Raw genomic sequence first — 26,127 nt, 5'->3', positions numbered from 1 at the left:
GATTGCCAGCTCCCCTTAGAGTCAGGCAAAAGATTTAATTTATTATATATCAAAGGGAAAAAGGGATGGGATTGTGTCCATCCTTGGTGCAGTTGTTGGCAGTCTATGATTTCATTTCCCCTACATCCTGTGAAAAGTGTATTTTTCCAACCTAGGTGATGTCCATAGCAAAGGAGAAGGGTGAAGAGAAAGTTGTCTCCACTGCAAAATGTCCAAAATAACTCTTTTTTACAAAGCCTTCTGCTTGAGTCTGCTCTGGTCAGCTTGATGTTTTACCCTCAAAAACACAAACCTGGTCTTTTTTACTCCCAAAAATACAAACCACCCAAAGCTTGACAGAGGCTGCAAAATGAGTTCTGTGTTTGAATCTGAACCCAGAGCCTGGTCCAAGCTCTGAGGTTTTATGCAGTACATCACCCAATGAAATTGCCTTTTCCCCTCCCCGTTTCAATTAGAAAGAACATTAGGTCAATCAGATAAAGCCACATTGGGAGGATTTCCTCTTTATGGCGCTTGCCTCTTCAATTATCTATAATGAACTTCCTCACAGCACTGCAAAGCTTTTTATATGCAAACGAACCCTGTTTTGGGGCTGCCTCAATCACGGCTCGTTAATGAACTTGAAACAAGTGTTATCGGAAAGGTTACAGCACCAGTGCTGGAGGGGGACAGGATAAAGCCACACAAGAAAGACCAGGCTGAAGGGCTGGGATTGGCCTGCAGGTAGCAGAGTGGACTATCTCCAGCCACCATGCCACAGCCCCCATCAGAGGCTTTTCTCTGTGACACACATCAAGTGAAATGCCCGCTCCTGGGAAACGGCTGCTCGGCCACAGATAGGGCTTCCCCACCCTCCTGCCCCACTGATTCCCTCTGCCAGAGCATCTCTCTCTCAGCTCCTGGAAAAAAAAAAAACAAACAAGGAGAGGCTGCTGCCAATGTCTTTCCTTGTGCCAGGAGAAAGAGAGGAGCTGAGGCAGAGGCCTCAGGACTGGATGTGCAGGTGATGGGGAAGGGTCAGGGGTGTTGAAGACATAAGGTCCCAAATGGTGTTTGCAACTGCTGATGGGATCAGTGCTGAAGACTTTAATATAGCCTGGGTCACCTCCTTCTTCTGCCCTCTGGGGTTTTTATTGGTCTTAAGTCAGCCAGGATTATAGATCATGCCTCCCTTTCTTGTGCTGAGTAGCTGCAGGGAGCCTTGGTATGCCATGGTATGGTAGAACCATTGAACCCAAGCTTGGGAAGACTTTCCAGATGGTTAAACCTCGCTCTTTTATCAAGAAAAATGCTTTGGTGACACTTTACCCATTGTGTCTGAGCATTAAGAGCTCCCTGGAGAGGTTCCATCACAGAAAAGAACAGCAGCAAGGACAGGGAGTGCTGGAACAGGGTGTAGCTCTTCAACCCTGCACCCCCAAGAGTACAGGGGGTGACAGTGATGAAGTTCATCCCTGCATTGCAGTACCCCATGGGTTTTCCACCTCCAACCCTTCCTCCTTCCAGCCAGGTTAATGGGATGGCCTGTTAAGCCCTGGCAGCAGTTGATAGCCTGGCCCATCAAGCCAGGCCTTGTGCCAGATTATCTCAGGCAAAGAGCCACTGGATCCAAGGTGGTTCAGCTCCACCCAGCTCCAGTGGCTGTGCTTGGCTGTCCTGGTTCTGGTGCCAGCCTGGGCAGGCCCAGTTGAAGCCCATCAGTGGCTCTCAGTTACTTCCACCATGAGCATCACCCTGTAAGTGCAGATGAAAAGTCATCTCTCAGGCTCCTCAGTCTGGCAGCCCCTTAGGACAGAACCTCAGATCCTCTTTGGGACTGGAGAAGGTTCTGGACTTCACTGCAGGGATGTAGTGGGTGCTTACTGGATTTTCTGCCTGCCCCTGGCCAGGGATGAGCTCACATCCTCCATGTGATGAGTGTTGGCTCTGGTAATTCTGTCCCTAGTTGGTGAAACTACAGATGTTGCACATCTGATCCTTCTTTATCTCCCTCAGCTATTTACTTCAGTAAGATGCTCCCACCATCTGCTCTAACAAGATCCCAGGCTCTCTATGAGCCATAAATTCTACTTTTGAACCCTTCAGTCCCTTTCCCTACTTTTCTGCCCTGAATCAGTAATTTTCCTCCTGCCCTCACCTACAGTTCCCTGTCTCTGCTGGAACCAACTGGACCTGGATTTAACTTTGGGCAGGACAGGCACAGGCTGCAGTAATTTCCTAAAGAGCTGATATTGCCCCAGAATCCATGAAAGGGACATCTTGCAGCTGTCTGACTGTGCTGTGAAGAAGCAGAGCATGGCCACTCTGACTAATTAAGCTGTGCTAATTAATGAAATTTTAAATGCAGCCACCTGTTAGGCAGCTTCGGGTGTCCAGAGCTGACCTTTGTGAGGTACCCATGAAGAGGCACCACATTAGCAATACCCACTTGGCATTTCTCCTTTTGTGAGCCAGTGGAAAGCTTTTCCAAGGGGTCTCCATGCTTTTTGTGACAGTTATTTCTTGGCAGCTGGGTCCAGATCTCTGTAATGAATATTTTTTCCTCTTCTGAGCCAAAATAAATTCTCTTTTTAACAACCCTGACTCCATAGGTTCCAACAGGTCTTGCTGGAGCTGTGCCTTTTGTGCAGTGGTGTTGGCTGTTGGGAGCTGAGGAACTGAGCTCAGATTTTTGCTTTATTCACTTTCATCATGGCATTGTGACTGGGTTAAGTCTGTGGAGAGAACATGATTGCTTTTCCATTACCTGAATAAGCAGAGCAGGTATGAAAAAGCACCAGAGGTGGCTTCCCTGGGTCCTGGAGGCTGAAATGAGCCAGGGAGATAGGAAAGGATGGTGTGTAGGAAAGGAGCAAGGAAAGCAATGCTTCCTCACCTGTTTATCTGAGCCTTCCCAGGAATGCTCCTTGAATAGCTCAGTAACAAACCAAGGCCCAGGGAGCTGCAAAAACTTTGTAATCAGGTGAACTGAGAAGGTTGGGAAGCACCACAGGACTCTTCCTGAGGCTGGGAAATCCGTGTGCTGACTTGGTTTGGGGTCTGCTCTCTCCCCAGGACTGTCCCCAGCTGCTGCAGGCCGAGAAGATCCTGGTGCCCGTGGAGGTGATCAAACCCATCACTCTGAAGGCCAAGAACCTGCCCCAGCCACAGTCGGGCCAGCGGGGCTACGAGTGCATCCTGAACATCCAGGGCAGCGAGCAGAGGGTGCCAGCCCTGAGGTTCAACAGCTCCAGCGTGCAGTGCCAGAACACCTCGGTGAGCTGCAGGGCACACACGTGCCCACAGCACTGTCCCCAGGGGAGATGGGGTCCTGTCACAGCCTTTCTCACCTAATTCAGGGTGCTGGAGTTTGCTCTGGAGGAAAGAAGGCTCAAGGGAGAGTTTATTGCTGTCTAGAAGCACCTGGAGGTTGTGGTGAGGTTGGGGTCTGGCTTTTCTCCCAGGCAGCTGGTGATAGGACAAGGGAAAATGGCCTCAAAATGCCAGGGGAGGTTCAGGTTGGATATTAAGAAAACTTTCTTCACTGGAAGAGTGGTTAAACATTAAAATAGGATGAAGGCAGTGGTGGAGTCACCATCCCTGGAAGAGTTCAAATGAGGTGTAGACTTCACAATTTGGTCTAGTGGGCACGGGGGTGTTCAGTCAAAGGTTGGATTTGATGATCTTGGAGGCCTTTTCCAGCTTTCATGATTCTGTGGTTCCAAACACAGGCAGGAAAATGTTGGCTGGTAGCTTGAGACTGCCCTTTATTTCCTCCTTGGGCTGGCTGGTGCCACCACTCAGTTGTTGCTTCTGCCCCTGGATCCCATCCCCAGGCTGGGCTGGGGAGCACCTCAGCTGTGACCCACAGGCAATAATATCAGCTTTACCTGCTCATATTCCCACAAAAAGGGCTTCCAGTGGGACAGGTGTTGATGTCAATGTGAGAGTGAAGGTTATTTTGGGGGAGTTTGGTGATAAAACCCCATATAAACAGTCTGACACATGCCACATGACACAGGTCAGGAAAAAGGTGAGAACACAGAATCCCAGAATGAGGTGGGTTGAAAGGGACCTTGAAGATCACCCAGTTCCACCCTCCTGCGTGGGCAGGGACACCTTACACTGCACCAGGTTGCACCAAATGCCATCCAAGGATGGATGGGATTAGGCTGAGTCAAACCTTCCTCCAGCCCTCACATGCCCCTTGAGCAGTCTCTCTGTCTCTGCCCACCTCCAGTTCCCCACCTGAAGTGCAGGACCTGTGACTCTCCTTGCAAGGAACCTGTGTGAGTCACAGCAGCGCTGTCACCACAGCAATGTTACTTCTGGGGACAAACCCAGTCAGCTGCCAGCAGCCAGGAGCTGTGCCCACGTGCAGTGGAGGCCTCTGCTTCTCCAGAGGTTTATCCATGTCTCCAGGATATGCATTGAGTCATCTCCATTGCTGCTGCTGTGAGATGATTTATTAGTCAAAGAGCTAATTACAGGCTTTAGCCACTCCACGCTGGGCAGTGCTTGTCACAACATATTCTGCTGCATTAAGCAGGGCTGAAGACGGCAGGCAGTTCACACATTTTACATCTGCTGCAAACAAGCAACTTCCCAAACGATGCTCTTTTATTTGTTCCTTTGTCTCCCCCGCTCCCATCTCTCCCTGATTTCCATTACTGGTTAATGACCTGTGAGCATTCAGGTTTCAGGTTAGAAATGGACAGGCTGGGAAGTTCAGGAGGGATGCACATTTTCTTTAGAGTATTATTTTAAAATGGTGGAAGCTAAGGGGGAATTGCCTGGTGGTGGGCAGAGATTATATCTGTCCAAAGAGTCTTAGCAGGCAAGACAGACCTTTAATGACCCTTTAGAGTCAGAAATTCTCTGGCACACGTAGACATTCCAATGAATTATCTCATTTAAGGATTATTTAAGCATAGTTGAGCTGAGCAGGAAAGTAACTCCAGCCAGCCTCAGCATCCCACTTTGCAAACCCAATAAAAGAATGGTTTTGACAGGTAATGGTGATTATTCCCACACTGCCTGCATGCTCCAAGAAATTGCCAGTGCCTGGGACTGGAGAAGTGGGGTTTGATGAGTCCCCAGATGGATTTGCTCATAGGATGCCTGAGTGCTGTGACTGCACCATTTTGACTTTAATGTCTGTTTTCCTAAGCCAGAACAGTGGAGGCTGTGCCAGAGCTGCAGAGCGTGGCAGGGCTGAGCCTGAGGCTGGTGCCAAGGCACTCCATGACCTCACTGCTGAGTGCTTGTCCTGTGTTTGGTGGTGGCTCAGGTGGATCTCTTTCTTCTCCAGGGAGAGAGGCTCATTTGGGAATAAAATCAACTCTTTTCCATCCTGTTTCTGCCTTTTCTCTCCCTCTGCGCTCCCCTTTCTCTCTCCTTCTCTTTCCTCCTTTTTCCTTCTTTTTGCTTCCCTTGTCTTTCCTTTCCACCCATTTTCTTCCCCTTCCTTTTGAAGGAGCTTTGTTTGACTCTCTGATTTGAGGTCTTTCTTTCTTTTTTTTTTTTTTTTTTCTCCCTGAGAAATGTTATTTCATTGTTGCTTGGAATTTGCCAGACAGTGAGAGAAAGAGATGTGGAAGGGAGAGACAGACAAAAGAAAGCAGCATTCAGAGAGATACAAAAAGGCAGCAGAGAAGCCCTGGCTGGTTGAGCAGGTGGCAGAGGACACAGACAATAGGGAAGGAGTGCTGGAGATCTGTCTCCATCATGATTATTTCCTTCCCTGCCAGAATTAGCATTCAGGCAGGAGCCACTGCAGCACAATGAGCCTCTGCTCCGGGGGTCACCTGGCTTTGGAAAGAGCTGTCTGAGCCTGTTTGCAAATCCAACCAACCCCCTCTGACAGAGCTTTTTTACTCAGCAGAGTTGCTGGAGGAGGCACTGAAAGTAGCACCTGCATTGCAGGCTTGGAGAAGGTCCAGGGGAGGGTGGGAGGACGTGCTGCGATGGTGTGTCCCTGAAGGGATGCTGTCCTGCCAGCAAATCCCTCTGTTGGTGCTGCATGCTAGACTAAGCAATCAGTCCTGCCTTGTTTTCCAGCAGGACCCCCAAGATCTGCCCCCTCCCATCTCACATGAGGCACCCAGGAGCTCAAATTTGCCTCTCACATGAAAACTTCTGCAGAAGTCAGGATTTTTCCTACTTTTACATGGGATACAATCAGGGAAAGAGCCTTTTCCTACTTTCACACGGGGTACTATCAGGGAAAGAGCCTTAACTTTTGCTCTGCATTTCCTGATCCCTCAGGATTTACACCAGGGGTCAGAGCCAGCTTAAGCACCTTTTCTAAGTGGCTCCAACTTCAGTGAAAGATGCTCTAAGGACACCCAGGTGTGAGCAGTCTGTCTGTCAGTAATGCCACATCCAGCACTGATGATCCCTGGGTGCTCAGCCCAGTCAGGAGCCAGATCTGCCTCTCTCCCTGTCTTTCCCAGAGATATTTCATTTGATAACAGCAATAAGTCTCTGCAGGCAGCACCATTCGGGACAATTATTGTTCTTGTCAAGTGGTTTGAGACTCTCAGCTCTGGGCTTTGTCCTCTGTCACACCACCCAAGGCACACAATTATCACTCAGAGGGACCCTTCCTGCCATCCCTTATTGCACTCCTGATAGCCCTGCCAACAGCCTGGACATGGAGGGATGGGAGGGGATGAAAAGCAGGGGAGCTAAGGAGACGCAGAAATAAGGAAGTAAAAATGTCAGCAGGAAGGGCTGAAATTGCTGGATGTATCAGGGCAGAGTGCAATCTTCCCAGTGGGAAGCAATGGGAGCCCCAGCACTTGCAATCAGCCCGAAATGATCATCCTTTGGCACGAGGAAGAGGGAGGTGGGGAGGGCTGACCCACCTGAGCATGCCATGATCAGTGCCATTACCTGCTCCAGTGGCTGATCCCTCATCCTTGCTTGGTTCCTGCCCACCCCTGGCCTTGGCACACCCTGGTTGCCACCAGTAAAATCCCTGCTGATGATTTTGGCCTGAATCCTTCACAGCTCTGCGTGCTGTGAGACCCGAGGTGGGGCAGCTGAAAGTGCTGTGTGGCTCAGGGACAGGAGAGCAAGTCAGTTCTATTTGTCACATCATTGCACTTTAGCAAGAGATCTCAGTGGCATTTGACTCCGTGGTGTGGCTCACAGTGAAGGGAGTGATAAAAAAAAATCCAATAGAAAGCAGAGCTGAGAAAAAAATGAGGAGCTATTCACAGAAATCATGGGAAAACACAGTTGTGGGTGGCCAAAAGACAAGCACAGGGCTGTGAGTTGTAGAATCAGGGGATGGTTTGGGTTGGGAGGGATCTTAAAGATCATCTAGTTCCAAACCTCCCACCGGGAATGTCACCCTTGTGACATTATTATTTATCTACATTTAAATGAAAGAGAAACCCCAGTAATCACGTGGACTCTGTTTGTGGGTGATACCCAGATATAAAAATTCAGTCCCAGCTCTGGGAAGCAAAGGATCCAAGGAAACAGAATCACAGTCAGCAAGAAGTTTTCCTCCTTTTTATGGTTGGAAAGATTAAATGGTTTCCACAGGATCAGCCCTGAGGTTGATGGCAGAGCCAGGTACAGGAATCAATCCCTGGATTTGAGCTCTAATCACAAAAGGGGTGTCAGAGAAACCAACCCTAAAATTCTGCTAAAATTCTGCAGAAGTTTCCCCACTGTTGGACATGTTTGAGGTACAAGGGGGGATATACCATGAAACCACTCTGGATTTATCATCCTGAGTGTGCTCAAGCCAAATTACCAAAGGGCAGGATGCTGCAAGTGTTCAGGCCTGGATATGGATTAGCACAAACTGCAGGAGTATCTGGTACTACAGGAGAGTTTAAAAGGCAAAAATAAGGATACTTGTGACTTCCAAACATTGCTCCTGTGAAGTGCAACAGCTCCTTCTAGTAGATTTTTGGCATTTCCTGAGGAGAACCAATCTGTGTTCCAGGCAGCACAGCCTTTCCTTCTCAGTCAGATCCCCAAATTGCCCATGATTTTCTGCTTTGATGAGATTATTGTGATTAGAATCCAGTCTGGTCAGACTTAGGGGTCAGATTTACATCTTCTGGGATGCTTTGCCTGTGTTGGAGGCAGCTGTGCCAGGAAAGGTGGAGAGACAAGCCCTGATGGTGTGAACACTTCTCAGGAGTGTCCGGGAAGCTCCGCTCTCCTGGAGATCGATGCTCCAGCCCTTTTTTCTCCCCTGAAACACATTTCCATCTTATTGTCACAGCTGAGCAAGTCCTTTTCAAAGACTCCTGTTGAGTTCAGTGGGCTTTGAAGAGGGGTCACAATGAGTGAGCAGCTCCTGTGGTCTGGGCAGGACGGAGCATTTCCTCGTGGTTCCTTTGCAAATTGCTCTGCTTCGCTGCTGTGCAGCCCCCACAGCATGGGATGGGCTCGGGCAGGGCCAGTGTGAGCATCCTGACCCCAGCTGGCTTCATCCTCACTGCTCTTCCATGGGATTTATCCCCTCACACCCCTTTCCAGGTCTGGATCGAGCCTGCTGGGTTAAAAAGTCTAATATGTCCAAAACTCACCTCCAAGGACAGATAAAAGGAAGAGGACTTCTTGGAGTCACTTGTTTCTTTAAGTGAGCCTGTGGTATTTTTTTTTTTTTTTAAAAACAAAACAACCGCCCTGTGCTGTTACCAGTGACAGCTGAGATCTACTTTTCTGTGCTTTTATTAGGGGAAATCTTTTCTCTGTTAGTGACGTGTGGTAAATAGCTTTTTTCTTTATTAATATTATTTTACTGTTGTTATTGATGGCAGAATTTCTAGCAGGTGCTGAGTGTTTATTAAGGAAACGTGCTTGGTTGGGGGATTGACTCTGCTGGTGGATGGGTTCTTGTGTTGTGTCAGTGGTAGCCCATTCTCAGGAAGTCCCTGGAAGACTTGCTTACATTCTCTAAGTGCCTTGGCAGACTCACTTCTGAGGTGCAAAGCACATAAAATACTGGAAACAGGAAATATGTACTAATGCCCAGACACTTACTGAAACTTGTTTTAAAAAAAAATATATATATATATATGCTTACACTAGGAAAAAAAAAAGCCATAACTTGCTGAAATCAACAATCTCTAGCTTTTAATACAAACACTTGTCTTATTTTTTTAGAGATGAATATAGAATTTTTTCAAAACTAGGTTACTTCTTAGGAAGAAAAGCGAAGTTCTTGCTAAAGTGAAACGGCGAAGGTGGTGTCAAAATTACAGAGCATTTCCTCGTGGTTCCTTTGCAAATTGCCAGTGTGAGCATCCTGACCTCAGCTGGCTTCATCCTCACTACTCTTCCATGGGATTTATCCCCTCACACCCCTTTCCAGATCTGGATCGAGCCTGCTGGGTTAAAAAGTCTTATGTGTGGTTACTCCTGGTGCTGCAGACAGATAAGGTCTAAAATCCCAGCTGAGCTCCTGCTGCTGGCACTGGGATCTTCCATGGGAAGAAAGGCTCCAGGAGATTCCAGCTGCCTGTCCCCTGGCAGCCCTGCCTAGGCTCTGCTTCCAGCTCAATCCCAAAACACTCATGAGGCTCCAAAACACGTGGTGAGGCCCTTTCTAGGACTCACCTTTTGACTTCAGGATGACCAATTATTCTGTATATATCCCATTTTTCCATTTCCAATCAGTGTTTTCAAAGTGCTGTGCAAAGCAGGGGCTCCTGAGTGGCAGAAGTTTAATTATTCACCACTCTTTACACTCTCCATTCCTGTCTCCCCATCCTTGCATCCTCACAGCCAGTGGTGTGAGTTCAGACAGCTCTGCATCATCTTGGATCTTGCTGGCCATGACCCCCAAAAGTGTCCAAAAAATGCAAATCCTGAATGATACTGGTGTGTCTACTGCAAAGGAGCTGGCTCACCTGGGCTGCTCTTTACCTCCATGGAAACCACAAATACCCATCAATTCCCTACAACTGGATCATAATCACAGCGTTTTGCAGATTAATGGCTAATTGTGTTTAGTCTGTGCAAAGAGGAATTACTGTGCAAGCAGCTCCCACTCTGCTGTAATGGACAGAAATCACCAGTTACCATTTACTCCTCAATTATACAGCAATTAATGGATCCAGGAAAACCCACCTGCAAAGCTCAGAGCTTTGGCTCTGTGGATAACCACAAAAGGACTTTAAGGGATGGAGGACTCTTTAGTGATTTTTTTGGCCCAGCCAAACCAGATTGCTGAGTTATATCTAACCTTGTAGTCGGGAAAATATTTTCCTTTCAAAGTGGGTCTTTGTCCTGCTGTAGATCCCAGTGCAGTGGGAGATCCCTGCTCTTAAAATTCTGCAGAAGTTTCCCCACTGTTGGACATGTTTGAGGTACAAGGGGGGATATACCATGAAACCACTCTGGATTTATCATCCTGAGTGTGCTCAAGCCAAATTACCAAAGGGCAGGATGCTGCAAGTGCTCAGGCCTGGATATGGATTAGCACAAACTGCAGGAGGATCTGATGCTACTAGAGAGGGTAAACCCTATTGTGCACTGTGCTCAGCAATAGTAGCAGACACAAAATGTTTCTCCCCTTCTTTCTTGCTCCCTTCTGTCCTTTCATCAACCATCTCCTCTCCCACCATGAGGCTTTGGCCTTTTGCTGAGGTGTTGGGTGGATGCTGATGGAGGTGGGCAGTGGGACCTGACAGGCAGCAGGGTGAACCCTGGGTGAACTGGCTTGAGATAAATCAAAATCTAGTGGAAAAGAGCACTCAGCACCATGTGGAGAGGGCCTCCAGAGAGCAGCTTCCATTTCCTTCCTTGGGGTCACCTCAGTGTGCCTTGACTGCCCCTGACAAGCATTTGTTTAAATCTGTCCAACTCTCTCAGAGGTTTTTTGCAGCTTTTTAAAACATATTTGCTGGAAACTGGATACTCCTTGCTCCAGCTGAAGCTTTTCTGGATCCAAGTAGGGAAAAGTGATTGCCTCCTGGGGTTTACACATGTAACAAACTCTATCTGCTCCATCCCCAAAGGAGAATTGTTTGGGTTTTGGCAGCAATTGTTGATTTACAGTCTGTTCATGATCTCCAGCAGTCCCTAGACCCTCTCCTGCAGCACTGCCCAGCCACTCCAATTTCAGAGCAGTTTGCATCAATTCCTTCTACTGAAAAAATAGTCCCCATTTGCCAGCATTGAATTTCATTTGGTTGATTTTGGCCCAGTTCTACAATTTGTCAAGTTTGTTTTGAATTCTTAACCCTGCTGTTGGAGGTTCTTACACCCCCTCCAGAACAGTCATGAAATCATCCAAGTCAGTAGTGAAAATACTGAGTAATGCCAGACTCAGGACAATATTGCTTTTGAAACATCCTCCCAGCTTGACATGGAATTATCTGGTTTTTTGGGGGGTTTTTTTTGGTGTTTTTTTTTTTTTTTTTTTTTTTTTGTTTAATGGTTTTTGCATAAACCTTATGGTGGCCTTTCTTAGGTCATATTTCCCTGGTTTGTTTATGGGGATCTGCGGTAGGATAGTAGCAAACACTCTCCTGAAATCAGGATAAATCACATCTGCTGCCTCCCCTTTATCCACAAAGTCATTAAGCCTGTCAAAAAGGAAATTAGATTGGGTTGACACAATTTGTTCTTGACAAATCTGTGCTGGCTGATTTTTATCACCTTATCATCTTGCAGGTGCTTATAAATTGATTGTTTAATAATTTGATGTACTTTCTTTCTGGGAAGCCAAGTTAGGCTGACAGGTCTATAATTACACACTGGCTCCATTTTTCCCCTTTTTCAGGGGGTTTCCCTGATTTTGAAACTTTACTCAGCTTCCAAGAGTTCTTCAAGACATCCCTAGTGTAAATAACCTCACCTACCCCTTCAGCACCTATGGAATACCCAGCAGAGGCACAGCTGGATGGAAGACCCAGAATGTATGATTTGCACCTCAAAGTTGCACCCAACTTGGAAAAAATACTTTTCAAAGCTGTGCTCAACACCCAAAAAATGGATTTCAAAGTTAAGGCCCATCATGTGCAAACGCACTTACATCATGAAATATTTTTCTGACTGATAGGCAAAGAGGGAGTGGCTCTAAGTTGAGGAAAGGTTCAGATCAGATATTAGGAAGGAATTCTTGGCTGTGAGGTTCTGGTTGTCCAGAGCAGCTGTGGCTGCCCCTGGATCTCTGGCAGTGTCCAAGGCCAGGTTGGACAGCGCTTGGAGCAACCTGGGACAGTGGAAGTTGTTCCTACCCATGGCAGGGGTGGGACTGGATGATCTTTAATGTCCTTTCCATCCCCATTCTGGGATTCTATGAATGTTCATCTAATGGATAAGTGGGTTTTTGTGAGGGGCATGGTTGGAGCTCCACAGCTTTGAGACCATCCCTTGGCATTCTGGCAGGTGCTGCTGATTAGGGAGGGGAGTCACACCTCCATTTCTCTTGTTCTCCATGCTCAGCACCACCTCTTGCCTCATCCCATCCCCTCCCCACCTCCAGTCACTCTCTAAGTCTGGCTTTTTTTTTTTTTTTTTTTTTTTTTGGTTTGTTTTGTTTTTCCTCTCCCACTTCTAGTACTCGTACGAAGGGATGGAGATTAACAGCCTGCCAGTGGAGCTGACAGTCGTGTGGAACGGGAATTTCAACATTGACAACCCAGCACAGAACAAAGGTAAAGAGTTATTTCAACTTGTCCTTGGAAGCAGTAACCTTAGCAACGGGCCCTCGCTCCCTACACTTAACAAAGCCGCCACCGTCTCCCCGTGCTGGCTGCTGCACACTTGTTCTCTGCACTCTGCAAATTACCAATTTCTGAGAGCTTTGTGTGCCTCCCCCCAGCCCTCCAATTCTCTCATTCCACCTGAGAAATGCGACTCTCCCTCCCACTTGTGTTGCTCTCCCTCTCCCTTCATCGTCTCTGCCTCCCGCTTCTCCCCTCATCCTCGTGTCTGCTTTTCACGCCCCTCCCTCTCCAGGTTTTTTCTCCCCCTCTTTATTTCTCCTGCAGTGATGCTCTTCAAGTTAACACGCCAGGAGAGAGGGCTCTCTGCTCAGAGGCAATTTAGTAATGAGCAGGGGAAGGCAGGAGGGGAGCAGGAAGGCTGCAGCTCTCCAGTGGGAGAATTCTGAGCAAAATAAAATGATGATGATGAAAAAAGGACCTGAAAACCACCTGTGTTTAACCACCACCGATGGCACAGGTTTGGTGTGCCCCTCACAGAGGGGGCTGCACATCCAGCCACAGCCCTGAGGCAGGCTGGGTGTTTCTGAAGATGGATGGTTTGTCTATATCTTCTTCTTCCTTCTTGTCTTTCCACACTGGAACCTTCCCCCCAGGCAACCCCTCCCCTTGGCTGCCCTGCATTTGCAGCTCACACCTGCAGATTCTCTTCTTCTCACATCATCACCTCTCAGAAATGTCTCCCTCCCTCTCTTTACCATGTCGTGGACACTTCCCACACCTCCCCCTCAATCTGTCCCCACCAGGTTCTGCCATGGTGCTGTCACACAGTTCCACACTGTCTTGGTTTGGAAAGACAGGTGTCTGCTAAGGAAGGGAAGGAAAGAGCCTCCCCTGAAATGGAAACTGTAAACCCCCTCCCTCCGAATTCTTATAAATTTGAAATTAAGGGTGGCTCTCAGGCAAAGATATGGAGGCAGGAATAACAGTTCTTTACTAGGGAAGAAAATAAAAATAAAATAAACAGTGCAGTAAACTAAAACAGCACTGACAGAGTCAGAACACAACCTGACACACTGTGGGTCAGGGTGTTGGTAGAGTCCAACTGGAACTGTGGCTGCAGCCCTCCTGGAGTGTCAGGGGTGGTTCTGCTGGAGCAGGGATCCTCTACAAGGGTGGAGTCTTCCTCTGAAGATCCAGTGGAAGAGGCCACTGTTCCTCTGGGAATCCAGCGGAAAGGCTGGTCTGGCATCCCAGAATCTCAGATTGTATCCAGGTAGGAATGCTTGGCTCCTCCCCTGGGCGGAACATCTCCCAGTGGGACTATGGAATTTTATCAGCCATGCAGGGACACTCAGTGAACTATTTACAGGTGATATCTCCCTGGAGGGAGGATGGGTTGTGGAAGAGGTAAGGAAAACTGCACCATGAAAAGCAGATAACTGCCCCACCTCTGACAGATTTCAAATAGAATACACATTGCTTGGCAATCTAGGACACACACCCACTCTCATGCTGAGGGGAGGTGGGTGAGGTTCCCACCAACACCACGTTCAACTTGGAGAGCAGCACAAAAGGCAGCTCTTTTCCCTGTGGCACATCCCCATGTGCCCTTCTCCCCCTCTGAATGGCAGAGTTCTGGCAACAAAAACCCAAAACTGTGGCTTTTGAGGGTTAAATCCACTCAGCAAACACAACAAGCAGGAGATTCCTGCCCATCCCTGGCACTCAGGCACAGCCTATGCTGAAACTGCCACCCTGCCTCTGCTCTGAAGTTGTCCCCTTTTCTCCAAGCTGTGCCAAGGTGTTTCCAGGACAGTGCTGATTTCCATGGCCCAAAGAGTGCCATGGACTGGGAGAACCTTCAACAGTGTGGCTTGGAGATCAGAATTTGGACTCTTGCCCCAGTCCTGCTTAGTTTTGTGCTACTATAAAATGAGCACCCCTGACACAAGGTGATCCACACCAAAAATGTAAATCCTTTTCTTGGGCTGCATTGAGCTATCCTAGGTGATATGGGAATGAAATAAATCTCATAATCATGATGATCATATCTTAGGACTTTCTGTTCCAGTAACATAAAACATAAAACAGGAGGTGAACTCAAGAATCATCTCCTGCACAGGCCTTTTTGGGTTATTCCAAGCCAAAATGTTGCAAATAATGACTAGGAAAAAATTCTGGGAAGCAGCACTGGCTGGTGGCTCTCCCAGATGAGTAATTTTGATATTAGCATCATGTTTTTGGTCAGGAGGAGAGTTGAGGCATGTGCCCGTAGAGATACCACATGGAAGCAATGCCACACAGAGGTGAACAAGATGCCACTGCTTTCACATCAAGCATCACCATGGGCTGGGCTGGGAGGTTGAAATGCCAAACTGACCCAAACCTGCTAAATTATCTACTGAGATACCTACTGGTAGCATCTCAAGCAGAACAACTCAGTAAACTTGAGGAAATCCCACAGAAAACTAAGGAAAGATGTGTATCCTACGAAGTCTGGGAAACACTGTGTTTGACAGATGTTTTTCAGGCTTTTTGAGGTACTTTTGGGTACTCTTCTTGCCCCCAGCCTGGAGAAGTAAAGAGTTTCAGAGGTTTTCTTGCATTGGCCAATACTTGCTGACTTTGAGGGGGAAGGTATGGAGAGACAGAGCCTTTCAGAATAAATATTTCCAAAGCCTTTGATTTGGGATTGTATAAAGATAAAAACCACTTTAGTCACCCAGGGACACAGCAAAACAGAAGCACAGAGGGAAAATCTCCCAACATACCCATAAATGAAGGAAAGACAAAGTCTGAGAGCCTTGATTCTGTCACCTTCATCTTCCAGGAGAAGATTCTGCTAGCAGTCCCCTGTGCAAGCCAGGCCTCAGTTTCTACACCTGTAAAATAAGGATAAATAACATGATGTCATTTTGCAGGAGGACTTCAATATTTTTAAGTTTTATTAGAAAAAGCTCAGAGCGCTTCTAATCACTTAACAGCTCAAAATGGAGCTAAGCATTAATCACTGCTGTCTGTATTAGAGTGGAATCAACTCTGCTTCAAAGTGGGAATCAGACTGAATTTCTGGAGCAGAAGAAAGGGTAAAGGCTGGTTGTGAGTCCCTGGAATCAGCCCAGTAATGAACCACTGTGTATTTACTGTTACCTTTTGGGATTTCTGTCAAGTGGGAAACCTGAGTGGCATCACCTTAACATAAAATTCTGGGGAGTTTCACACCCAAGTTTAAGCTGTGGGTTGGCTAGGTTTAGAAAATTCTTTTAGGATGAAGTGCTGAGTCTGAGGCTGGTTGTTGGTGACACTTAATGATATTCAGTCTGTGAGAAAGGAAGGGACTGAGGCCAAATCACTGCCCAGGCATCATTTCCTCCAACCTCGTGCTTGTAGTCCCTCACCTTACCTTCTGCTCCCACACCTCTTCCTCTCCCATACCTCATCCCTCCTGCTCTCAGCTGCCAAAAACACCCTTGATGAAGAATGAACTAACAAATTAACTTTATTTCATGGAGGATGTCCATGTTTTTCCCCCCATTACTCACCCCCCTGGAGAGTTGCTGGCGTACCTCTGACACGAACAGCCCAGAACACCTTCCCCTCTTTCTCCCACTGCCATCCCACCCTCCCCTGAGCTGCTGCCTCTCTCAGGCCCCGTGTGTTTGCTGTCCCTGCAGTTCACCTGTACAAGTGCGGGGCCATGCGGGACAGCTGCGGACTCTGCCTGAAAGCCGACCCCGACTTCGAGTGTGGCTGGTGCCAGGGGCAGAACCAGTGCACGCTGAAGCAGCACTGCCCAGCCCAGGACAGCCAGTGGCTGGAGCTCTCCAGCACCAAGGGCAAGTGCACCAACCCCAAAATCACGGATGTAAGTCGTGGATCTGCGAGAAGCTGGGGGGTTCCCTTTCCTTGGTTTGTTTTCCTTGATTTGGGCTTGGGTTGGGGATGGGGAGGTCAGGGCTGGGTTCTGCTGGGTCAGGAAAAGCCTCAGGCACTCTGGGGATGTGAGGCCATGGTGGCTTCAAAGGGAGGAACAAAATTTTTGTGTGTTTACAACCAAATGGTGACCTTGGGTGTTGGAGCCCTGGCTGCTGAGAATTTGGGACTTTCTGTGCTGCCAGGCTCTGACCCCCAGGAGAACACTGCATTGACCTGAGGCCCTGGAGAAGCTTCCAGAATGGAATGATGGAGCTGGGATTGTGGGTGTGCAGTTTGAACAGAAGTGTGTGATACCACAGGGTGGGAAACTCAGAGTTTAAGGTTTTGGAATACAGGAATGGATAGAAAGTAAGATGGAGGGTTTAGGGTGGAGGCTGGTCCTTCTTCTTCATCTTCTTCTTCTCCTTCTTCTTCTCACCTTCTTCTCCAGGGGTTTGGGTGGTTTTGTGCAATTGGATAAAAAGTCCCCATTGCGGCCATGGGTGGTTGGTTATTGGGTTAAAAGTAAAAATAATTTAGGTGTCATTTCTTAATTGGACAGTTTATCCTTAAAAGGCCTTGTAGAGAGAGATGGGGCACCATTTTTAGTTTGTTAGAGTTCCCTATTGATCATGTTGACTGTGCCAAAGGAAGAGCTGGAGGAAAGGTTCAAAAAGGAAATGAGAGAATAGGAAGACCATGAAGACAAGGAGCAGAATAAGAGAGACAAGGCAGGGGAGGCAAGTCAGGCCTGACATCTAAAGGGATTTTTGCCTGCTGTCTTAGGATGCCTTTGCCATAATGCCAGGCATGTTTTCAGGTCACAGGACAGGCAGCAGGACAGGCCTGAGCCTTGAAAATGAGGGCTCCATCCCTTCCAGCTGCCTCCTGCCTTGAGCACCTCTCAGTCACCAGGCCTTACTCAACATGAGCACCCTTTCAGTGTGACCAGGGTCTGATTTACAGATGGGAAAATCAGGGGGGAAATCAAACAGGGAAAACATGGAAAAATGCAAAAGAGGAAAATCCAGGCTCCACAGTGGAGATTTAATAGGAATAGTTAGATGGGTTATTTTCCTAGAAAGCAAGAAAGACTTTTTTAAGTTGTATTTGATTCAGATTCAAAAAGCGTGGGTGTTATGGAAGAGCCCTAAACCAATATCTATGCTTGAACATTTGGGGAGAGCAAAGGCTGGGTTGAATCTGTTTTTCCTAGATGTTACTGAAAATAACCCTTTTCCCTGTGTTTTGATCCATCTCCCTGTCATTCACCAGCTTTCAAAGCTCTCTCTCAGTTGAACTGTTGGAGTTCAGTTTATTCTCATGTTCATGGCTCATTCTGGTGTTTCCAAGGTGAAGGTCTCTACTTTACTTGGATTTATCTGAAACTGATAATTCTGACCCCACCTGAACCACCTGAAGCTATGAAATCAAAGCCAGACAGCCAGAAAAGACAGCTAAATTCAACTGAAAATTCAACTCTGATGTCTTGAAAATCACTTGGAGCTGGGGGAAACATTTCAAAAATATTTTCAGATTCTCAGGCCTTGTGAAACAATGATAGAATTTGGTATGGGGCAGCTGATGGATGATCAACTAAAGCAGAAATCCAAAACACAAGGACCTGGGTGTGCAGAGGTTCTGAAGGTTTACCCACATTTCCCTGCCATGCTTTAACTCTAATCCTTCAACTCCAGCCTCATTTGGAAGAGCAAACCCCTCATTCTCCACCCTACAGCTCCAGAGTGCTTCAAATTCTGCTGGCATTTCCTCCAACAACTCTCTGAGCTCAAACAGATCATTGCAACACTCACTCATGAAATATTCCAGCTGCCTGCTGCAATCCTAAGTAGCTCTTGGAAGGCCTTTTTCTGAGCCATTAGCATGGAAGTAATCTCAAGTGACTGGATATGTATTGCAGCTAATGGTAGGTCTGGAGCTGTGGGGTGGGAGCATCCAGAGCCTGGAGAGGAGCCAGGGCTGGATCTCTGCAGGGAAGAACACGTGTACTCACACTTGTAGGGGCACTCACACCCCCTGCAGCACTGATCTCCCCATTTCTGTACCAGCTCTGGCATTTACAGAGCCACTCAGGGAAATTAAGGGACTTAGAGACTCGCTGAGCCACAAAAACCTCCTTTAGGAGTGACAAGCAGCAGTTGATGTGAGCAGAGACTGGAAACTGAGATGCAGCTCTGGGTCTTTCAGAGGAAGCTGAGGCTTCCTGGAAGCTTTTGTTTCCCTGCCTGGATTTTCCTCCCCAAAACTGACAGGTCTCGTGCCACATTTTTCACCTGTGATTGAACAGGCTCCTCCTCTCCTGCTGTGAAAACAACCTGGCAACACCTTCCTCTTGGTTGAATCTATGGCAGAGCTGTGAAATAGAGTTAAAAAAATCTTCCATGTGATTCTGGGAGAATCCCAGGCCCTCCTGATTTCAGGAAATAAGTGGGATATCAGGAAATAAGTGGGTTTTGAAGCTGGCCTTCACAAATGAAATATTGCCCAGGGAAGGATTCCATGGTGCTGTGTTTGCTTTGCTCTAGGAAGTTTCCTGTTGCTTTTTGAGTCACAGCAAGAATTTTTTGAAATCTTGTGTTTTAGACAGCTTTCCCTTTCCCCTTTCCTTTTCCCTTTTCCCTTTTTATTTCCCTTTCCCCTTTCCCCTTTCCCCTTCCACTTTCCCTTTCCCTTTCCCTTCCCCTTTCTTTTTTCTTTCCTGGCAAACCACCCTAAATACCTCCTAGTTCCCTTTAGAGTCAGAGATAAGTCATACTCATTGAGGAGTTGGTTCACAACACCTAAAATTAATATCCTAAAGTTAATATCCTAAAATTAAATATCCTCCAGAGGTGCCTGGCTCTCCCTCCTTTTATTAAAGATTGGGCCTTCTAAAATTCACCCTTTGGGTGGGAATCACACCAACCCTGGTGCCAGACTGGGTGCTGGGAAGGGGCTGGGAGCAGCAGGGCATGGCTGCCAGCCCCAGATTCCCACCTGGCAGAGCCAGGGGCAGTGGGAATGGCCCTGAGACAGGGAATTCCCCTTTGCACACTGCAGGGAGAGCTGTGCCAGCCCTGGCAGATGGCAGCCGTGGCATCCTGAGCGGGCAGCAGGGAACACCCTGCAAGGGAAGTGTCTGAACCCCTCTCAAGCAGGCAGTGGCATGGCAAAGAGGGCATGGTGAGGAACTGGAAGGGCAGGATGGAGATAATTAAGGGCCAGCCCTGTGATTCTGGTGTTGTTCCAATGCTCAGGAGACACTTCCAGTGCTGATTCCCACCTGGCTCTGGACAAGGGGGATGGAGCAAGGCCCTGCGAGGGTCTGGTGCAGGGCCAGGCTGGGATGCAAACACTATTCCAGCAACCCCCAGCTTGGTTGGGGTGGTTGCTCCTCTCATGCTGAGACTCAGAGGCTCCAAAAATAATCTGTCCATGCTCCCTGCCCGCCCTTCCAATGGCCCCAGCTGTCCCAGGAGGGAAACTGGAGCTCTTTCAGGAAGAGGTGTTGGCACAGAGCAGCTGCTGCTGCTGTCTCAGTCACCATCCACTTCCTCCACACCTAACCCAACACCCTGTTCCTGTGGCTGTGGCTTGGCTGTTTTTTTTTCCCAGAGGACATTTTCAGATGAATTTCTGCTGCATGACCATTACCTCCACATGCTTTGGGCTGGGAATTTAGGATTTCAAGTGACTAGCTCAACACTTTATGTCCTTGTCTTGCTCTTTCTCCCATTTCTCTCCACTGTGTCCCTCTGCTGCCTTTCCACGGCTCACATCTACAAAGTGCAAAGCTCAGCTGCAGCTCCACAAATCCCTACAAAAAATCTTCTATTCACCTCTGAATGTTTTGCAAGTAGTTAAAAGAGAGTAAATGAGGTCTGGGACAGAATTTTGCGTACTCTGAGTATCTGAAGTAGGTTTGTTCAGCATTTATAATTATAAGTGTCCCTAGTGACGCCCAAAAGTTGTCTGTTCTTTCACCTGACAGGTATTGTATTTGTGTTGCCCCCAGACGAAGGGAAGGAATGATGAATCTGACTCCATGTTCTCAGAAGGCTAATTTATTATTTTATGATACTATTTTATATTAAAGAATACTAAACTATACTATACTAAAGAATACAGAAAGGATACAGACAGAAGACTAAAAGATAATAATGAAAACTCCTGACTCCTCCAGAGTCCTGACACAGCTTGGCCCTGATTGGCCAAAGAGTGAAAACAATTCACATGAAACCAATGAAACAATCACCTGTGGGTAAACAATCTCCAACCACATTCCAAAGGAGCAAAACACAGGGGAAGCAAATCAGATAATTATTGTTCGCCATTTTCTCTGAGGCGTCTCAGCTTCCCAGGAGAATATCCTGGGTGAAGGGATTTTTCCAGAAAATGTGAATGCCACAGAGAGGATTCTGGTGCCTGGTTTGATTGTTCTCCTTTCTCTTGGCTTGTTTCCCCAGATCAACCCCGTGACAGGCCCTCGTGAGGGAGGGACCAGAGTGACCATCCGTGGGGAGAACCTGGGGCTGGAATTCCGGGATATCGCGTCCTACGTCAAAGTGGCCGGCGTGGAGTGCAAGCCCCTGGTGGAAGGGTACATCCCAGCAGAGCAGTAAGTGGGGTGTGTGGCAGAGCAAAGGCCACAGCACACCTAATGACATTCCTACCTGCAGGGCATTCCAAGGAACCCATTCTAGCCTGGGAATTGAGGGATGGAAGAGGTTGTTCCTCACGTACAGCTTGGGATACTCCATTTATTTAATAATCCAGTTATTACTGTGTTTGGATTGCATATTTAGGTAAGCCTCATGGCAAATGGCCTAAAATTATCCTGGTTTTCACCAAGCAGTCACCCCAAGGTGTTCAATTCCAGTTTGGAAGACAGCAATCCTGAAAAGCCTCTTGCTAAATCAGGAGGGATCATTAAACCTTAGAGCTGCCTCCACCATGCCAGGCTGGAGCTGAGAGGGATGGAGCCAGACCTCAGCCCAACATTTTTCTGTGTATTTAAGTGGATTTATCCCACCTCAGCCAGAAGCCACCACTTTCTCAAGAATAACTTCATCCACAATTTGGATTCTGGATGGGACAGAAGAGGGTGGATTAATCTACAGTCCATCCCCCAGCAGTGTGGGCTCTTAGGTGCAATTCCACCTTACCAGAACCACCCCTCAAACTCTGCTCCTGGTTGGTATTTTCCCCTCAGGATCGTGTGTGAGATGGGGGAGGCCAAGCCCAGCCAGCACGCCGGATTCGTGGAAATCTGCGTGGCCGAGTGCAAGCCAGAGTTCATGGCCAGGTCTTCTCAGCTCTACTACTTCATGGTAAGTTCCTGAAAAAGTTCTCCTTGGCCCTGAACTCTTTGGCCTTGCTCCTCTTTTCTCCCTCTGTCCATTGTCCTTCACCACGTTGAGCCTCCGAGCTCTTCGCTGCCGTTCCGGTGCACCAAATTGTTCATTCCATTTCCTTTCAACATCTTGTTCCCAGCAAAAATAGCTGGTCTAATTAAAGTTTTAACAACCTAATAATAGTCCAGATTATTAGTCCAGTTACAGTTCCATGCATCCGTGGTCCAAATTAATACAGAAAATTCTCATTAATAGTTAAAAGTGCTGTGCAGAAAGGAAAAAAAGAGCTAAAAAAAGGGAAAAATTTCCCTAGTATCTTATTTTCTTTGGGTGTGATGCTTCTGCTACCAACACCCCTCTGCTTGGAGCCACCAGTGTTGTCCAGAAGAAACTTGGGGGCTGTCACTACTGATTACAACCCTGGGATCTTCAGCAGCATGAGTGTGATGGTCTTGACTGGGTTTCTTTCTCCTCCCTCCTGGATTCCCCAGGTGTTTATTCATCCCATCCACACCAGGAGCACTGGGATCAGGACAGATCCAGCTCTGGCTGCTGGTGAGCTGTAGGGTGTGATTGGGGCTCAGTGCTGGTTTTGGATGCTCCATGATGAAACAAGAGACACCTGCAAGCTTCAGCTTCAGTTCAAGTGCAAACACATGTTGTACACTCAACCTGTGCTTTTTTCCTCCCTTCTGATGATGTTCCTTGTCCAAGAGACCTGATTATTTCTCTAAGGCCCCTTGCTGGGGACATGCAAGCATTGTCTGGCCTTGATCTGTTCAGATCTGTGCAGGTTTGAGATGAGAGGGTCCCTTTGTTCCCATCAAAAGCTCTCTACTCTTGCAAGAGAATGGGTCTCTTCTGAAATTATTCACATGCCTGAGCATTTCTTTATGGTAAAGGGAACTTGTAATGAATGCAAATGTCTTGGATTCCCCCCTCGAGCTACAGAAATTTCTCTGTTCTCTGCATTTCCCGATGTCACTCAGGTGTTGCGGTGGCGGGGGCACAGAAACACCTTGAGAGAAAGCCCCTACCAGGCAGCCAGAAGGGCTCTTTCCAGGACATTACACTTCAACGTGTCACCTTTGCTACTCCTGGAATTACTGTCTGCTTTTGATCATCCGTGTCCATCTGTGACAGCTTTTCCCTCCGCTTGCCGCCTTCCCGCCTGCCAGGGCACGAGCGCGAAGCCGCCGGGGTTTTCTCTGCTGAATACCTCCACACCTTTGTGCTAGACAAAAAAACCCCAAAATACAGACACTCTCCAGCCTGCCCATCATATTCCCTCTCCCGTGTCCGCTGCTTTCACAGTGGGAGCTGTGTTTTTTTGGCTTCCTTGGGTTTTTCTGCCGGGAGGGCAGAGATGCTGTTGCAGGAATCTCGACGTGCCTTGGCATCCTGCAGCGGTGCGTGGCAGCTTGAAGGGAAGGAAGATGTTTGAAAACCAAGGAAGGGCATCACCTGGGAGATAAATGTCACTTCTTGACTCATAGCAAATCTTCTGGAAAATTGGTTTTCGAGAGGTTTGCAGGAAAACTTGGTCGAAGTTGGCCAATTGGTTCAGCCTTTCCCTGTCTTGTAAGAATTCAAAGAGATAATAGTTTGGACTCAACAAAGTGTTTAATTTCAGTGTTTTAAGAAAGAGGTGGCTTAGTTTAGAGATGCCAGAATGGTTCTTCTCCACCTTTCTAACCAGAACTTTTAAATTCAAATAGCTGCTCGTTTGTTTTAAACTCGTCTGTGATCAAAACCTGCAAATTGCATTAGAAAGTACAATAAGCCAAGAGGGAAACAAAGCTGAAATGAAATTTATGATGATCTAAATGAAATATATTTTTTAGTCATTCATTTTCTTGCTGTGATTATTGCCCCAGTCTTTCAATGAAAAAAATATTACATTTACTGAAGAAAGTTTACTTTTATTCTGGATTTAGATAAATATATTGTGTCTCAGTGCAGGTGATGTGGGCTGCTCCACATTTCTTCTGAGTCTGCTCCTAAAATCCTCATTTTGGGGAGCATTCCCCATCCATCCCTTTCATCTTTTCCCCTCTTGCTGCTGCTGTGGAACCTCTACCAGGTGCACAAGCTGTGTTTGAGTCACAGCTTGCTCTTCCCGTGTTCCCAGGAGGATTGGAATGGGAACCAAGGTCCTGACAAGCTCCATGGGGGAGCAGTTTAGACCCAGCTCTGATGGTGCTTTTCTGTGGAAAACCTGTGTGCAGGAGGTGCTGGAGGAAAGAAAGGGTTGGGAAGCTGAGGAAAGTAGGTAAAATCCTAGAAAATACAGAAAATTTCCTGTTCTGTTTCCCTTGTTGTCACTCTCCAGCCTATCACAGATCCACAAGATTCTCTCTGCATTTTCCACCACCTTCCACCAGTGAGGAAACGGTGAATAATCTGGAGTTTTGCTGTGAAAGTGCTGTGCAATATTCAGGAAGGCCACTGTGAATAATTAAAGGTTGATCACAGCTTTGAAAGCTGAGCCACAAACCCATTTGTAAGATTGGCTCCAGACACAGCAGGGTTTTGCCAAGGAGCCTTCCTGCTGTGGCCTGTGAGGATCCTCAAAAGGCCGTGGCTGCTTTATCTACCCCAAGGAGAGGGCAGGGAACCCACCCAAGGGTGGGACAAAGCTCTTTTGGGTCTTTAACTCAGATGTTCTCTATGATTTTTGAATCAGATGCTGCTGCAGGGCAGCTGTGTAGGCTTTGGGCATTCCCAACCCATTTTCTGCCAGCTGGGAGGTCACCTGCCAGCATCAGCCATCAAGGTAGCAGGAATTTGTACTGGTGGGGGTGTCCATCAGTAAGGGAGCTGCCATCAGAGCTTGAGGTGGTACCCAAAATGTAAAGGAGCAGTACTGAAGTGCATCCTTTGCATTTCCATACTCTTCCTGCAGTTTTTATCCCATTAAAAGAGAATGGTAGAGAATATTCCCAGAAAAATCACACTCCAAACTTGGAGAATGGCTGGAATGCTGCCCAGTGGAAAAGGACCTGTGGCTGAACATGAGGCCAGGTGTGTCCAGGTGGCCAAGAAACCAATGGCACCTGGATTGTATCAGGAATAGTGTGGCCAGCAGGACCAGGGCAGTGCCCACCCCACTGTGCTGGCACTGCTGAGACCCCACCTCAAATCCTTGATCCAGTTTTGAGCTCCTCTGGGAAGGGAACAGATCTGGGAAGGGTCTGGAGCCCCAGGAGGGGCTGAGGGAGCTGGGAAGGGGCTCAGCCTGGAGCCAAGGAGGCTCAGGGGGGACCTTGTGGCTCTGCACAAGTCCCTGCCAGGAGGGGACACCGGGGGGGGTAGGGCTGTGCTCCAGGGAACAGGGACAGGAGCAGAGGGAATGGCCTCAGGCTGGGCCAGGGGAGCCTCAGGGTGGATTTTAAGAAAATTTCTTGATGAGAAGGTCTCCAAGCACTGGCACAGGCTGCCCATGGAAGTGGTGGAATCATTGTCCCTGGAAGTGTTCAAGGTGCTTAGAGAGGTGCTTTAGTTGTGGCCTTGCCAGTGCTGGGTTAATGCCTGGACTTGCAGATCACAGGGGTCTTTTCTGACCTCAAAAATTCCATGTTTCTAAGGATAAAACCAGCTTCCAAACCATCAGGTGATAACCAGCCAGGTTTACACACAGAAAGTGCCCAGCTCTGATAACAGATCCTTCTACAGAGCTGTAAGTCTGGTTTTCATGTTCTGCCCTTCCTCCAAGAGCTGCATTTAGAATAGGAGCAAAATGGAAAAATGGAAATCTTGCCGCTGTTTTTCAAAATGATTGAACCAGAGGGGCTTGGGAACAGAGGTGGCTCTGTGTGTGTGAGAGTGGGAGCTGTGGTGTGTGTCAGGTGGTTTTATAAACATGGATTAATGGTCTCCAAAGCTCAATAAGGTGACTGCATGATGTACCTGCTCGCTCAGAGGAGCTGAGAGCTTCAAGCACTTGTGTCATCATTCTTAAAGAGAGGGGGAAAGAAATAATCTTCATTTAAATGCATATAGTAGCTTTTCACTTGGGACTGAATGGAAAGTTTTTCTATTAAAATGCAAATGAAAGAATAAACTGTAACACCAAATTTCTCCCTGAATATTGATGTCTCCTCTCTGCATTGTGGTAACAGGGTGATCTGTGCCTTCAGAGCGCGAGTATTTTATCTTGATTTGGGGAAGAAGGGAGGGTAGCAAGGTAAGAAAAAGAGTTTTGAGATTTGGGGCCTCTAAAGGAATTG

General features: G+C 47.6%; 1 protein-coding gene across 1 annotated transcript in view; it reads left to right on the top strand.

Annotated features, from left to right (window-relative positions):
- PLXNA4 (plexin A4) overlaps positions 1 to 26,127 on the top strand; it is a 474,394-nt gene that overhangs the window by 377,439 nt on the left and 70,828 nt on the right. The window contains exons 10-14 of the mRNA XM_059847574.1: positions 3,055 to 3,255; positions 12,521 to 12,617; positions 16,304 to 16,494; positions 21,011 to 21,162; positions 21,757 to 21,874. Coding sequence (XP_059703557.1) covers positions 3,055 to 3,255; positions 12,521 to 12,617; positions 16,304 to 16,494; positions 21,011 to 21,162; positions 21,757 to 21,874 — 759 coding nt within the window. The remainder of the gene's footprint in view (positions 1 to 3,054; positions 3,256 to 12,520; positions 12,618 to 16,303; positions 16,495 to 21,010; positions 21,163 to 21,756; positions 21,875 to 26,127) is intronic.

This window comes from Haemorhous mexicanus, chromosome 5, assembly GCF_027477595.1.
Source record: "Haemorhous mexicanus isolate bHaeMex1 chromosome 5, bHaeMex1.pri, whole genome shotgun sequence".
NCBI classification, from domain to species: domain Eukaryota; kingdom Metazoa; phylum Chordata; class Aves; order Passeriformes; family Fringillidae; genus Haemorhous; species Haemorhous mexicanus.
Note: the sequence above shows the minus strand (reverse complement) of the source record. Positions and strands in the feature narration are given on the sequence as shown.